Source organism: Podarcis melisellensis, assembly GCF_964234715.1.
Source record: "Podarcis melisellensis genome assembly, chromosome: 12".
Lineage (NCBI taxonomy): Eukaryota > Metazoa > Chordata > Lepidosauria > Squamata > Lacertidae > Podarcis > Podarcis melisellensis.
The window spans coordinates 36,357,679-36,372,288 of NC_138544.1; the positions used below are offsets into that span (position 1 = coordinate 36,357,679).

At 42.5% G+C, this 14,610-nt stretch overlaps 1 protein-coding gene across 1 annotated transcript in view; it reads right to left on the bottom strand.

Annotated features, from left to right (window-relative positions):
* CUBN (cubilin) overlaps nucleotides 1-14,610 on the bottom strand; it is a gene marked incomplete at its 5' end in the record, with an annotated part of 131,004 nt that overhangs the window by 8,353 nt on the left and 108,041 nt on the right. The window contains 5 exons of the mRNA XM_081930943.1: nucleotides 1,443-1,651; nucleotides 7,182-7,399; nucleotides 8,744-8,873; nucleotides 11,989-12,186; nucleotides 13,843-13,992. Of these exons, the coding sequence (XP_081787069.1) occupies nucleotides 1,443-1,651; nucleotides 7,182-7,399; nucleotides 8,744-8,873; nucleotides 11,989-12,186; nucleotides 13,843-13,992 (905 nt within the window). The remainder of the gene's footprint in view (nucleotides 1-1,442; nucleotides 1,652-7,181; nucleotides 7,400-8,743; nucleotides 8,874-11,988; nucleotides 12,187-13,842; nucleotides 13,993-14,610) is intronic.

Sequence of the window (14,610 nt, forward strand, 5' to 3'; positions counted from 1 at the left end):
ATTGCAGACCACAATTCTAGGGTTCTATGAATTGTTGTTATTAATTCAAATCAAAATACCATATTTTTCGCTCCATAGGATGCACTTTTTCCCTCTTAAAAACTAAGGGGGAAAGTCTGTGCGTCCTATGGAGCGAATGCAGGGGGGAGACAGGCAGGAAAAGCCCCCAAGAGCCACACACAAGCTTTGCGCGGCTCTTGTGGGCTTTTCCCCAGAAGGGAGAAGGGACTGACGCGGCCAGACAGTCACTTCTCCCTCCTCGTAGAAAAGCCCGCAGGAGCCGCACACTCCTTAAAGGGTGCGCGGCTCCTGTGGGCTTTTGCGGGAGGTGGGGGAATTGCCATAGCTGCGCACAGCCTTTCCAGCCGGGAGAGGCTGCGCAAGGCTAAAGAGGAAGCCAAGGCAGTGAGCGGGATGGATCGCGCTCGCTGCTTTGGGTTCTTTAGCCACGCTTCTTTAGCCGTGCTGGAGATGTTTAGCTCCCGGCTGGAGAGGTTGTGTGGCTATGGCAGAAGCCAAGACAGCCAGTGGGATGGATCCTGCTCGCTGTCTTGGCTTCTTTGCTCTGTGGGGCTGGGGGGGGGGGACCCAGGCTTCCCCTGCAGCCTTGAGAAGCTCTGGGAGAAGCGGACAGGCTGCACACAGCCTGTCCGCTGCTCTTTGGGGCTGGGAGGGGAAAATATTTTTTATTCTTGATTTCCCCTTCTAAAAACTAGGTGCATCTTGTGGTCCGGTGCGTCCTATAGAGCGAAAAATACGATAATGGTCATGTTAAGATGTAACTTTTTATCCAGATGCTCTGTCCTTGCATCACCCCTTCCTTCTTCTCTTTTTGGTGCACTGCAATTGAATAATCATTCAGGTAACTAACCATAGTTTCCTGTTACAGCCAAGGCAGGAAACCATGGATATAATGTTTGGCACAAAGCAGGATTGGAGCCCAGAGTTTTGTGTTTGTTTAGGAGGCTATTCCTTGTAACCATTATTGCACAGTTTGGACATAATGGGAAATTATGTTTATGTAGCCCAGGAAGCCTTCAATCATAGCATGCCAAGATGGGAGGAGAAATGGAGCAGAACGAGAATCAAGCAGTCAGACAAAGACTCATATCTTAAGAAACCAAGATATGCAAGTCCAAATGGAATCAATTTCTCATTTTGATTTCATGTAAAGAAGGAAGTCATTTTCAACTAAACATTTAGTTACATGTTCACTATCTTACTGAACTTGAATTAACCTTTGCTTTTCTTTTTCTTTGCAAACCTTCGGGACATGTCTGTTTAGAGTCATATAAAACTATTTATTATATTTCCTTTACCCTTGCTGTAAGGTAGACTTTGAATGAAAAGAAATAAGGGAACAAAAGTTATTTTGTAGCCTATGGTTGAAACACAGCAAAGAGAGTGCCTTGCATTTCTTGATTAGCACACACTGATCTTACTTGGACATAGTCATAGCGGCAGTTTTGAACAGACGATTCTTCTTCCAGTTGAAAAGTGTTAAAGGTGAGATTGATCAGCTTGTTTATGGGGGCAGCTATAACCCACACACATTCAAGATCTTTGTCATATTTGCCATCCATGTCAGAGTCTGGCGAGCCAAAGCTGTCACTTGAATTTGTCAGGTAACCACCGCAGCCTTGCTGAGGGCCTGTTAAAAAGAGAGTTCTGTCATCTACTGCATGTTTCATGGCAGTAATTTAAAGGATGTTATGTATTTTTTGATCTGTACTTTTCCTATTCCTGTCTTCATGCTTACTGTCAACCATGGGCTTTTGGGAGCTGAATTGCATCGTTTTAATGCTTTGCACAGCTTTTTTGTTTTTGTTTTGTTAAACTAAGCCCTTTCCACACAATATGTTCAACATGTGGACAGCAGAATCTCACACGCTGCCATTGCTTCCAGACTCCACTCACAAACTATTCATACTATTCACTGAATGCGAGAAGACTGAACAAAATTTCCCTTAAACTCTTCCCTCATTATATTCAATGTAATGTGTGAAAGTGGGGGTGGATATGTCAGGAGGTGGCTCCAATGCTACCAACAGGACTGATTATTTGATAAGAGGCAAAGAATGCCCCAGCTGCATAACGAAAGAGCACAGCTGGCTGCCCTTTCCAGGACAGTCCCAAACCAAGAGGGAGAGAAAGCAGAGAGAAGCAATAGCTTTGGCTAGAGGGGAGCCAGAAAAGTAGAGGGGAGAGAAGGAAAGCAGGAGATTGGACGGATATATTTATTTTACATTTATATGCCACTTGCTTGTAACAAAACCTCATAGCGGTTTACAAAAAGACAGAGGGAGGGTGGAAGAAAGAGGGACAAAAGGGGGACCAGTGTGAAGTGGGGAGCTTTGCCCCAGAGGGCAAGGGACAGAAATAGCAAGAGTTGGTAAGGAAAGGGCGCAGACCAGGCAAAAACTCCTAGTGGCAGATTTAAGGGAGTCGAGAAGGGAGTCTATCAGACGGGGTGCTAAAGAAAGGCTGGGGGAGTGCAACAAGTAGTGGTTGCCTTGAGAAATAAAGTGCACAAACCGAAGGGTTCAGTGATTGCCCGTCGATGATAAAAGAATAAATAAAATGTAAGTAAAAGCAACATACATCTTATCAAGTCACAGGTTGTTTTTGAAAAAAACAGTAGGTGGAGCTGTGTCTTTGTCTTCAGCCCACAAGGACTAATATTGCTAGATTCTATTAAAGTCTTTGGGATGTTAAAAAAAAAAAGAAGCACTTACATTTGTATGCAAACACCTAATTGCTCAGTCAATAGAGCATGAGACTTGATCTCAGTGCCATGGGTTCAAGCTCCATTTCTGCTTTAATTTGAAACTTAAAAAAAAAGCCTGTGAACATTTGCATTTAATTATTCCATATCAGAATCTGTATTTAAATATGTATTGTATCACAAAACAAACATTTAAATGCATATTTGAGATCAATGTGTGCATTTCAATCTAAAATGCATTTTGGTACTTTTTAAATTTGAGAATAGTATCACAAAACTTGGAGGACTATGGCGGCGTTGCAAATTCAGTTGGGTTTGCTTAAAAATGTGGAGTGAACAAAATTATACTGCATCCCTAAACGCCCCTGCTCCCAGATGCTTTTTCATTATACACACCTGGAGGAGCAACAAGCGCCCCCACCCGCACTTTGGTTGATTTGGATAAAGGCCTTACTGTGGATTTTGAAATTTTATAAAATGGAATAATTGAAAGAGTGCGTAGAGCTCCTTCTGAGCCCCAATCTGTGCAAACTGGACCAACAATATTACCTTATGTCTTTTGCACGTAATGCTTCTGCTAATGTAACCCATTGCAAAAAATGTGCCTTTCTTGTGACAATCTCTCACTGCTGACTTGACTTGAACTGATGGAAGCAGGTTTGAAGCCAAATATTGAGCAGTGTGATTTTGGCTTAAATGTAGTGCTTGTATGCTGTGACAGCAGTATTAGTGCAAAAATATTTCTGGCTCAAATGAGATAATTGCAAAAGAAGCAGCAGCAGCAGCAGCAGCAGCAGCAGCAGCAGCAGCAGCGAAATTGATAGAATTACAGACACAACATCGGTTGGAATGGCACCAGCAATCATGAAGGGATGAAATATGAGAGAGTCACATCTAAGGCAGAGGTTTTCTCTCCATTCAAAGCATGAATGATATTCAATCCATACAGCTCCGCTGGAGATAACTGTAAATACTTGCACTTAATTATAAACAGATCTCTGGTACGGAGCTAAGCCAACATGTCAAGCCATATGTAGAATATCACATATTCTCAATAGCTCATGTTTGTTACATTCTCTTTGCCCCTCATCAACATTAAAAAGGTGCCAGGATAACACAACAAAACCCAGAATGAAAAACACCCAAACTAAAAACAACAACAACAACCAGGGGTAGAGAAATCAGACAAATCTGAATCCTGGGTAGCCCAATTAACTGAGACCTCCAACCAACTAGTGAACTTCAGCCTGTATACTTGGGCTATGTACTTGTTTAGGCTGATTCGCAAGCCAAATTGAGAGGGATTTGGGCATTGACTGGGCAGCCCAGAGCAATTCTGGCCTGTCAGAGGGTGGGGCATCAGGTAGAGAGGGAAGGGGTGACTAAAAGAAAGGACTACTGGGCCTTCAAAGGAGAAGGTAGGGGTGGGTGGGTGTGCTCAATTTCTCCTTCTTCCGACTCCCTGAAGCAACACCACACAGGATTAAATCTTCCTGCTTACTATGAATAAGCATGAAATTTTCATTCTGTGCAGTGCTGGTTACTACTGGTTCGGAATGTTCCCTTCCAAGTGTCAGAGACCAGGCTGAGGAGTACAGCTCTGAGGAGGAATGGTCGAAGCCTCCCCTTGCTCCTGTCCAGGATCCTGAAACTGTCCAGGAGCAGTGGAACAGTATAGATTTGGAACAGTGGTTGGCAGAGGGGCATAGTTCTGAAGACAAAAGTTGGGAAGAACTGGGGGATGAACAGCAAAGTGAAGAACAGGAAGAGAGAGGGCTAACAGACTCTCTCTTGCTGGAAAGCATTCAGCCTATCTGTCCAAGGTCACGTAGAGCAGATAAGGTGGCAACACAAAACACAAGGTGGTTGCAAGATCAGGTTGCAAGATGGAAGTGACATGGGGGGAAGTGGGTGGAATCCTTCACTGGGAACACTTTCCTCCCCAAAATGGATGTTTTGTTCTTTTACTGTGATAATTAAAGACTCTTTGGTAAGGGACTCCTTTTGCTTTGTCCTGCTTATCTACGGCCAAAGGGGGGGGGGAGCCAAGTCCCAGGAGCCTGACACCAAGCCACTGCCTTCCTACATTTCCCCCTTCTTTGGTTTGGATTTTCACAGACCTTCTCTTTCTCAGTGTATGCCTGGTAAGAGAAAATCTGGATTGAAGGAGGGGAAAGTATGGGAGCGCAGTGATCTGGAGGGGAATTCATATCGACAATGGATAATAAATGGAGGTATAGAAGCTTACCATCCACATTAAATGACAGTATTGATGAGACCCTACTGATGCAGTTTACCTAATAAAAAGTTGTTTTGATTAAATCACATGATGCTGTTTCTTCTCCTCATTTTTTTCTAATTAATTCTTATAGCTTCTTTTCATGTCAACAAAATCAATCAATAATAATGATAATAATAATAATAATAATCCAGAAAAGATGAAGTAGAGATAACCTTATTTTGGATGACATCTGTGCAAAAAGCATAAGTAACCATTGATGAAAAGGGGCAGGATTTTGAAGGAAGGAAATCAGGAATGTTTAGATTGCTCCAAATGAGTTTACCATTTGTGTTCACCTCCTTCCAAGATTTAATTAGGCCTACCCACAACATTAAGCAGAACACAGTAATCACATTAGCCAGTCTCACTTCACTGACACAGCCAGGGTGGTGTACACTTGCTAAACATTAATGAAGAATTGCGTTTCACATTTGAACTCTGGATGCTGCACTAATACAACACCTCTTGGCCTTTCTGTTCTGGCAGATGAGATGGAGCTCCTTTCACAAGATTAATTTCCCATGAGCTTTCTGGCTTTACTTGATTTAGATCTGCCTTCATCACCAAAGTGCCCTGCTGATGTTCACCCATCAGCCACAGTCAATGCAGTTCTGCTGGTTGGAGCTGATGGGCATTGTAGTCTGACGCATCTGGAGGGCACCAGGTTGGTGAAGCCTGATCTAGATTTAAGCAGAGTTCTTTAACCTACCTTTGAGGGAGGGAGAATCCAGAATCCAACCTTCCTCCACGAGGAAGCAGCACTTTAATTTCACAATGACCTTGTAATATAGAGAAGGTAGCACTCCAGATATACTCCTTATCACTTTATTCCTTTTAGATCAGTGTTTCTTAACCTGTGGGTCCCCAGATGTTGTTGGACTACAACTCCCATCATTCCTAGCCAGCATGACCAGTGGTCAGGGATGATGGGAGTTGTAGTCCAACAACATCTGGGGACCCACAGGTTGAGAACCGCTGTTTTAGATGGTATCAAATGAAAAACAGCTGCCAGCTGTGGTATGTGCATGTGTACAATGGCTGAGTGTTAAGGATATATCTGCTACATCACAAATGCTTTATAACAAAGTGACAAAAAGTTAAGGGAGTTACTCCCATCTACTCACCCACGTACCCACCCCACCCTGCAAAACCCCAATGAATTACCCAAAGAAGAACAAGTAGGTAGCTATTTTCAGCCTATCACTGATCTATTCAACTGTCATAGGAAGGCTGAAATAAAGTCTGTATAATTAACATTAAAGGTAAAGGGACCCCTGACCATTAGGTCCAGTCGTGGCCAACGCTGGGGTTGCGGCGCTCATCTCGCTTTATTGGCCGAGGGAGCTGGCGTACAGCTTCCGGGTCATGTGGCCAGCATGACTAAGCCGCTTCTGGCAAACCAGAGCAGTGCACGGAAATGTCATTTACCTTCCTGCCAGAGCAGTACCTATTTATCTACTTGCACTTTGACGTGCTTTCGAACTGCTAGGTTGGCAGGAACAGGGACCGAGCAACAGGAGCTCATCCCATCGCAGGGATTCGAACCACCGACCTTCTGATCGGCAAGCCCTAGGCTCTGTGGTTTAACCCACAGCGCCATCCACGTCCCTTAATTAACATTAGGAATAAACAATTATAATGTTTTTATAGCATGAAGCTTGAAATGAGGTGGACACATGCTGAGTTTCTCAAGTGGGCTTGACCACTCCTGTCGGGGGTACCACCTCTGAGTGCTTCTCCATGCAAGAAAAGGCTTCCCTGCAAGGTAGAGAAACCTGCACATTAAGGAGAAATGTTCTGGCCCAACCTACTCCTGTGTGTGATTCACCCCCATAGGAAAACATTCATAAACAATCATCTGGTGCTCCCCTGCCCCCAGTGTGGGGCAGATCACCCTACAAGCTCAGGATCCTACCACCTAATTCTGCTGCACATGAAGGTAAAGCTGGACAGAATGACTAAAATTAAACCTTTATGCTTTACTCTCACTATGAGTCTAAAAAAGGGTACTTCAAGTCTACTAAGGTGCCAAAGCATTCACGGATATGCCAGTCTAGGTTTGCACAAATGAAGCAACTAAAGAAAAGAAAACGTAGCAAAGATTTCCTATATGTAACTCATGCTATTTCATAGCATCTGGCTTGCATTGAAGGTGCTGGGAGAATTCCCTTTTACCTAGTGTCTCTCTGAACGATGCTCTCCATCCATTGGCTGTTCCAGAGGAATCAGTCCTGAACAGCAGGAGCAAGTTGTTTGCGGAGCTCTTGATAGGAGGTGGGAGGGCCACACCGCAGAACGTGCCCAGGAGCGGAGCATATATGTTCAGGCCATCATAGACAGTAACAGAATCCTTGTGGCAAGATGAGGATGCTTCAAGGTGGAAGCTGTTGAACCTGTCAAGGGCATTTTTACTAATAAGTGGGATTGTTTCAGTTCTGTTTTCTTAAAATGCATTTGGGGATAAAAAATAGTGGCAACAGATATCAGTCTCCATTGGTGTGGCCAACATCATCAGCCCCAACCAGCGTAGTCAATGGACTAGTATTTTATTTCTTTACAGAAATTTATACACTCTCAGCTCATTAAAAACAATCATGGCAGCATGCAAGAAAAATATGATTAAAGTATCATAAAACACAGAACAAATGAAGAACACTGAAATATATCCAGTGGGTGACTAAATATCGGATCCTAAGTGCCTATCTGATTTCAATAGGAAGAGCATTCCACTTTGCTGGAAAGAATTATGGCAGAATCTGTCAAACTGGGTTTCTCTCGGTTCCTCATTTTTCCAATCTTAAGTTCAGTCCATATAATACACAGACACAGAAAAAGAATGTATGTGTTTTACTGTATATTTATCCTATTAAATACATTTGGACCTAAAATATGCATTTTCTTCAAGCCATGTTCCCTACAGTACTGTATTTTTGCATGTTCCTTTCACTTATATACAAAGATTGTGCACTTTTCGCTAATATTCACTTTTTGCACACACTTTTGGGTTGGCGATGTGCATTGCAGAAATTCATGGAAGTGCAAATTTCGAAGGTTCACTGTGTTTTGGTTTGCATATTGGTCTGGGATGTGCAAATTAGGTGGGCACACATTAAAATGCAAGCCAAAATAAATTTCTTATCCATTCCTGTCCACAGCACCTGAAGATTTCTTATCCATTCCTGTCCACAGCACCATATTGTCTACCCTGGTCTATTCAAACACTGTGGCATTCTGACTTTTCTTGGGTGTGTTTTTTTATGGGAAAGGTTCTGGACTGAAGAAAAAGCACTTAACGGTAGAACTACCATCACAATCCAATGTAAGGTTATTCAGAAATAAGTCCCACTGAACTCAATGGCACTGACTTACAAATAAAGTTGCATAAAATTGCAGTCCTACGTATATTTGGAAACAAATCACACTGGGCGCAGCTAAGCTATTTTGAAAGTAAGCTTCCATGGGATTGACTGCATACCTTTAAAGCACATTCTGGGAACTGTAGCTTGTTAAGGGTTGCTCTGTGAGAGGTGCACTACAGTGCCCAGAATTCTTTGAGGGAAAGAATGTACTCTGAATATGCTTTAAAGATATAGTGTGCGCACAGTCTTAGGTACCACAGCACTAACAATTCCCATGTTTGCTGTCACTATAGCAGTTTAAAACCAAACCAAACCAAACTAAATCTAGAGACCATGATTTTTTCATCATAAAATGAAAAGTGCTCTTGGCTTACATACTTGAGTGCCACTATCTTGTTGCTTCTGACAGTGATGTAGTACGAACAGTTCATGTTGTGATGGTACTCAGTAAATGAATGGGTAGGGCTCCTGACTGTACCCCGAGAGCTGTTGAATACGCCACCACAAGCTGCAGTGAAAGGCAAAAGATTATCATTACTGCCGAAGAACCTCTTTGCCATACACACTTTGGGTCTAGTGTTTCACTAAAATGCAGTAAGCGCTGGTCTATTTTGTTGATACCTGGTCAAATATCCCTTTCATTTGCTCCTTCAGAGTTGGAGTCCAACAATATCTGGAGGGCAACATGGAGGTATACATTCTAGTATATATATAATTTGTATTATGTTTAAAAACCAGCGTACTCCATTTAATACAACAAATACTAGTATGGGTAAAGTAAAGTAAAGTAAAGTAAAATGGTAAGTACAACAGAAGATGCAGATAAAACACAACAATTCATAAAAGTTATATTTTTAAAAAGAAAAGAACCAGCAGAAAGTGAGCACTTAGCCTGAAGGTTGAAGGCCTACCCAAACAACAATGCCATAGGGTAGGTGGCAAAATGCTTTCACTGGATCTCCTGAGACAGAGTTCCACAGAGCGGCTGCCCCAGTTCAAAAGAGGCCCTCTCCTGATGACCACAGAGGCTCATATATGAGGAGACCGTATTTTTCGCTCTATAAGACGCACCAGACCATAAGACGCACCTAGTTTTTGGAGGAGGAAAACAAGAAAAAAATATTCTGAATCTCAGAAGCCAGAACAACAAGAGGGATCGCTGCGCAGCGAAAGCAGCAATCCCTCTTGCTGTTCTGACTTCTGGGATAGCTGCGCAGCCTGCATTCACTCCATAAGACATACACACATTTCCCCTTACTTTTTAGGAGGGAAAAAGTGAGTCTTATAGAGCAAAAAATACGGTATTTGAGCCACAGTGATGGTTGTTTCCTGTGTCCCTGATTACTTCTCTGGTGCATGGGAAAGGCTTTGAAATGCATTAAATCCTTCAGTTGGATTCAGTAGGAGATCCCAACTTTTTGGAGGTGGAGTGTGATTGAGTGGATTTGTAACTGCTGCATGGCTCCCTCAGGGTGAAAGTTAATGCCCGCTTTAAGATCTACTGAAGAATTTGCAGCGGCAGAAGCCACAGTACATTCTTATTTTTATTCTCCATAATGGATGCCATTGGGAGTCTGAGAGGTGGCTCAGTCTTTGTCCTCTGGTTCACAGCTCTCTGCAAAACCATCTGTGACCACCATTGTGCTCTGTTTTATAGTCTTCCATTTGGCAGTCAACCACTCTGGGCTCTCTCTTGACAAATCGCCCAAGCCCACTGCTGTCCAAGCTTCTAAAGGACTAGTCATCACAGCAACCACTAGCATTGCAAAGCAAATTCTTTAACAGGCAATGAATGCCTAGGCTCCCATTCCTCATTTTCAGCTACGGTAGGGTGGCGTCTATCGAGCGCTGCCCTTTGGACTGTTGACAAATAAGAGACAAAAGCACAAGAGGTTTTAAAAAAGCAGTACTTATGGTACGCAAGGAGAGAAAAGCTTCTCTCTTCTTCCCCCTTTTGTCTTTTGTGAAGGATGAAGCTAGAAGGAAACAGAATGTTCATGGCTAGAATGTGTTTTGCATGGGCCAAAAAGCCAATAAAAAGCTACTAGTCATACTTCACAAATGTCAGGAGTCAAAGGTCAGGTGGCAGCAGCCAATTTGAGTGAGTTATGAAGGCCTCTTTCACAAGTAAATTAACATTGTCATCCTTCAATGGTATTCCGTCTAGCCAGTAGCTCTCAGGATGACTCATTTCAAACAATGATACTTGATTTCATGCTTTGAGGCAAATAGCTATTTCTCAAGGCTATGGCAAGGAGGGGAACATACTACCTGGTACAAAAAATGAGGTTCACATACTTGTTATCGGCATAAAGTTTGATTAAGTCTTTAAAAAAAAGTTTTCCAATGTCAAGGTCTGTGAGGTAGCTGGGACCTAGTTATTTTCTTTGTCTCAGAAGCCACTCTCATATCCAAAGGATGAGGGTTTAGTTTCTTCCCTGCCTAGAATATTTTATACTGGACTAGACACTTACCTTTAGCTCAATCCCATGGGCACTGGATAGTTTGTCTTTGAGAATATTGCACTATGTGATCTTTGCAAAGTAAATTCATATGTAATAGAATTAAAGTGTTCATAGGAGCTTTCTTATGAGACCCAAATGAGATTAATGTACAGGAAGTTTTTAAAAAGAGCAAACAAGAATAATGCTTTATAGGATGCATAAAATTTACTAGAAATGTATTCCCTGGAAATGTGATGATTATGATAAAAAAATTACAAGAACTCACTAAAAAATGACTACAGATATATGCTGAATGTGTGCACATGGATTTCTCCATTCCGGATTCCACCATTTCAGTTGCAGAGGGGAAATTGTTTTGCAAACTGCTTGCTAGAATCCCATTCTGGTACTGAACCTTGAATCATGCAAATATTAAAAACACGGCATTGCATTCAGGGTCATTTTGCTTCATTGCCAGTGGGATATACACAATGAAAAGTGATGGCCTTGAACTGTTTATTTGGCATTGGGCTAATCCTGAGCGTTTTATGACAATTATTTCTGAAAACAGGAGGACTGCTTTGTGTGTGATATATGTCACAGTTAACTCTGAAACCAAGGATGAAATCCTAAGCTTACTTACCTGTAGCTAAGCCATGATGATCACAGAAGGGGTTGCTTCACAACAAGCGTTCATAGGGTGATATCCAATTAATGGGCTCCATCAGTGCAAGGATTTCTGTTTGAGCAATGGAACTTCTCCCTCTCTTTTCTCACATGCCCCCTAAACCTGTTCCAGGGGTTACCCTAGATTATGGAGCAGATTTGTGAGAAGACCAGAGGGCATTCACACAAGGAGGAAAAGGGAGAAGTTCTATTGGGCAAGTGCATATTCTTGCACAGTCTGATGGGATGCATTAGTTGGATAGCATCCTTAGACTACAGATGCCCATACAGGTTACATGGATTACCCCTTGGCCCTAGTTCAAATTGTTCTCTAAGCAGTGGTTCTGAAAATGGGTGAGGTTTTTCATTGGTTGGTGTCTTGTTTGTTTGTTTTGACAGATTAGGAGAAACCCAGAAAGTCAAGGGATAGTTAGGTCTTCTTCCAGAGCATCATTTCGTTGCCTGATGCATAGAAATACATGTTGTTCCCACCAGCAATGTGTTGCTACTCACGGATTGCAGTGTAAGTGGCCAGAAATCCGACGCCAACAATATGAGAATCTGTGTAGAAATTCAACAGTGTGGATCCAACGATGCTGATAGGATGAGGGATTTCATTGCCGCAAAACGTTTCTTCGGGGTTAGGGCCAGCTCTGTCCCCTCTGAAGACCTTCACTCCATCATAAGCACAATCTCCTAAGGCATTATGAGCTGCACGGCAAAAAAAATTAGAACGGTTCATCAATATTTTGTGGAACTGTTTACCCATCCTCTAAGTACTTTTTTTTAGCCAATTTACCCCATCATAGAAACCAAACTAGGATACTACTTGTGGAGCAGGAAGGGGAAACTTTTTCAGCCTAATGGGAAATCTTCAGGGGGGGGCACCTGCCAATGGTGGGTGGAGGCAGAGGAAAAAGTGAATGGGGTCAGAGGCAAAGACAGGTAGATCTTCTCCTTCATTTAATTTAAGGAAGGGAAAATCAAACACAGTATCAGAGGATAATTATATATATAGAGAGAGAGTGTCCCATATATATTTCAAATTTCCTTTCTCTCACAACTGATCTCTTTTTCTAACTGCTTGGTTACAGGTTATTTTCTATATATGAAGAAACCTGTCAGGGAACTGCCATCGGAACGAGAGGAGGAGGCGAGGCTCCCCGACGATGCTGGAGAGGGGCCAAGTAGGGAGAGAGGCAGGTCTCCTGTTGGGGAAGGAAATCAGCGCAACACCAGGGATGGAGGGGGGCCAACGGGGGAAGCAGAGAGCAGGCTCAGAGACTCTTCACTGGACACCAGCGGGGAGAGCACAGGTCCTCCGCTACCCACGCCCTCCCTGCGCAGAAGACTTCCGCACAGGGAGAGTAGGAGGAGACTGGGCTTCAAACAACTTTTATGTTGGAAAAGGTTTAAGAAACGCCCACTGTCGGATTCTGCCAGTGACTGAACAGCCACGAAGTGAAGGGCTGTCCAGCCAGGAAGGTTTAACCAGGCCACCTAGCCAGGAGTGGCGGCAACTTACACACGAGCAACCCCATATAACCATTACAAAACCCTAAAGTGGATCATGTTATAACTGATAGGTGACATTCTTGCCTGCTGCAGGACTGCAGTTTTGTTTCTTGTTTTGTAATAAACAAGAAGCTAGCCAAAAAGTAATAATCTGGAGTGGCACAAGCCAGCACAATGGTACAGTTGTTTCTGATTTCCAAAATACAAGCACATGCCAAGATGAGTGAATCATCTCTTAGGAATCATCTCCCACTCCCTGTGTGCTCGATTTCAACTAAATATTTGTGATACAGTGTGTTCTGTATCCTTCTGGTTAGAGTGAGCCGAAAACACTTTTGAGCTATAATACATCCTTGCAAACACAGATAACGAACGAAACCATTTGTTTAGAGACAGCTGGTCTTGGAGGCCTCATAAAAGATAAATAGGAACACTAATCTTCTAAGTGACTCCTTTACTGTTCCTGTAATGCTTTACGGAAGTAACTACTTGCTGCTGAATTTTTTCTTACTTTATGGATGCTTCTGAAATCCTCTTCATCTAGAATTGCACCCCAGTTTTCATTTTCCACACTGCCTTAAACAAAGTATATGTGAGTAGGGAAATCTGATACATCAGTGTGGCAACTCCAGATGTGCCTTCTCAATGTGAGGGCCAAGGACAGACATCTGGGCCAATGAGCTGTGCTGTGCTGTGCTGTGTTGCTGGTAAAGCACTGCAGCAAGTGCCCTAGATTTCCAGGAGCTGATACCTGCTCAGAATACGCCTTTAGACACATTCATTCTTCCAGAGGGAACGTTTTCACAATTTGGTAAATACCAAGGTGAAAGGATTAACATTTCTGTCACTTACATTGCAAACCAAACGTATGGAAACGTAGGATGACAATGGACTGTGGTTCCACATCTATGATATAATTGCAATTCATGTTGTTGTCATATTGATGGGGAAAGTTAGGAGAGGCTATTCGACCTGATGGCACAGTGAAGTTCGCTCCACACCCTGCATGTAAACAAAGAAACATAGTCTGCTGCCATTGAAAAAGTTCCAAATCAATTATCTCCATGTGATTTCTGGGTATAAGATCAAAATGGTAAGGACATGTAAAATACTTTCCACTTTTTGCAGCCTATAAAATGTCTCAGTGCATGCTCTGGAAAGGTATTAAAGTCAAACAAAAAATTAAAATATGTCAGTTTAGTTTTATTATTTATCCTCTACCCATCCAAATGAATGCTTAAGTTGATTTACAAGCAATTAATGATTATTGTTAGTATTTTTTTAAAAAATAGAACCAAGACATTTGTTTCTCATTCCAATTCATCTAAGATCTTAGTTCCCACTTCAAACCTCAGGTGGGGTCTCATGTGTCTGTATATTCCTCTACAGCAAAATAAGATAATTCCTGCATATAGACAACCAGCAAATGAGAAAGTGTGCAAAACCAGAACTGTTCTCCTTGAGACATTTAGTTGTCTGTGTGTAAATAATATTTTCTATAAAAGAGGATTTACTCTTGTAAGCCTCCACTTGCAATGTGATGTGGCGTAGCTACAACTGAACTTATATCTCCACCCCACGCATACCCTGGGATATGGGTCCATTGTGCCATCAGTTTGC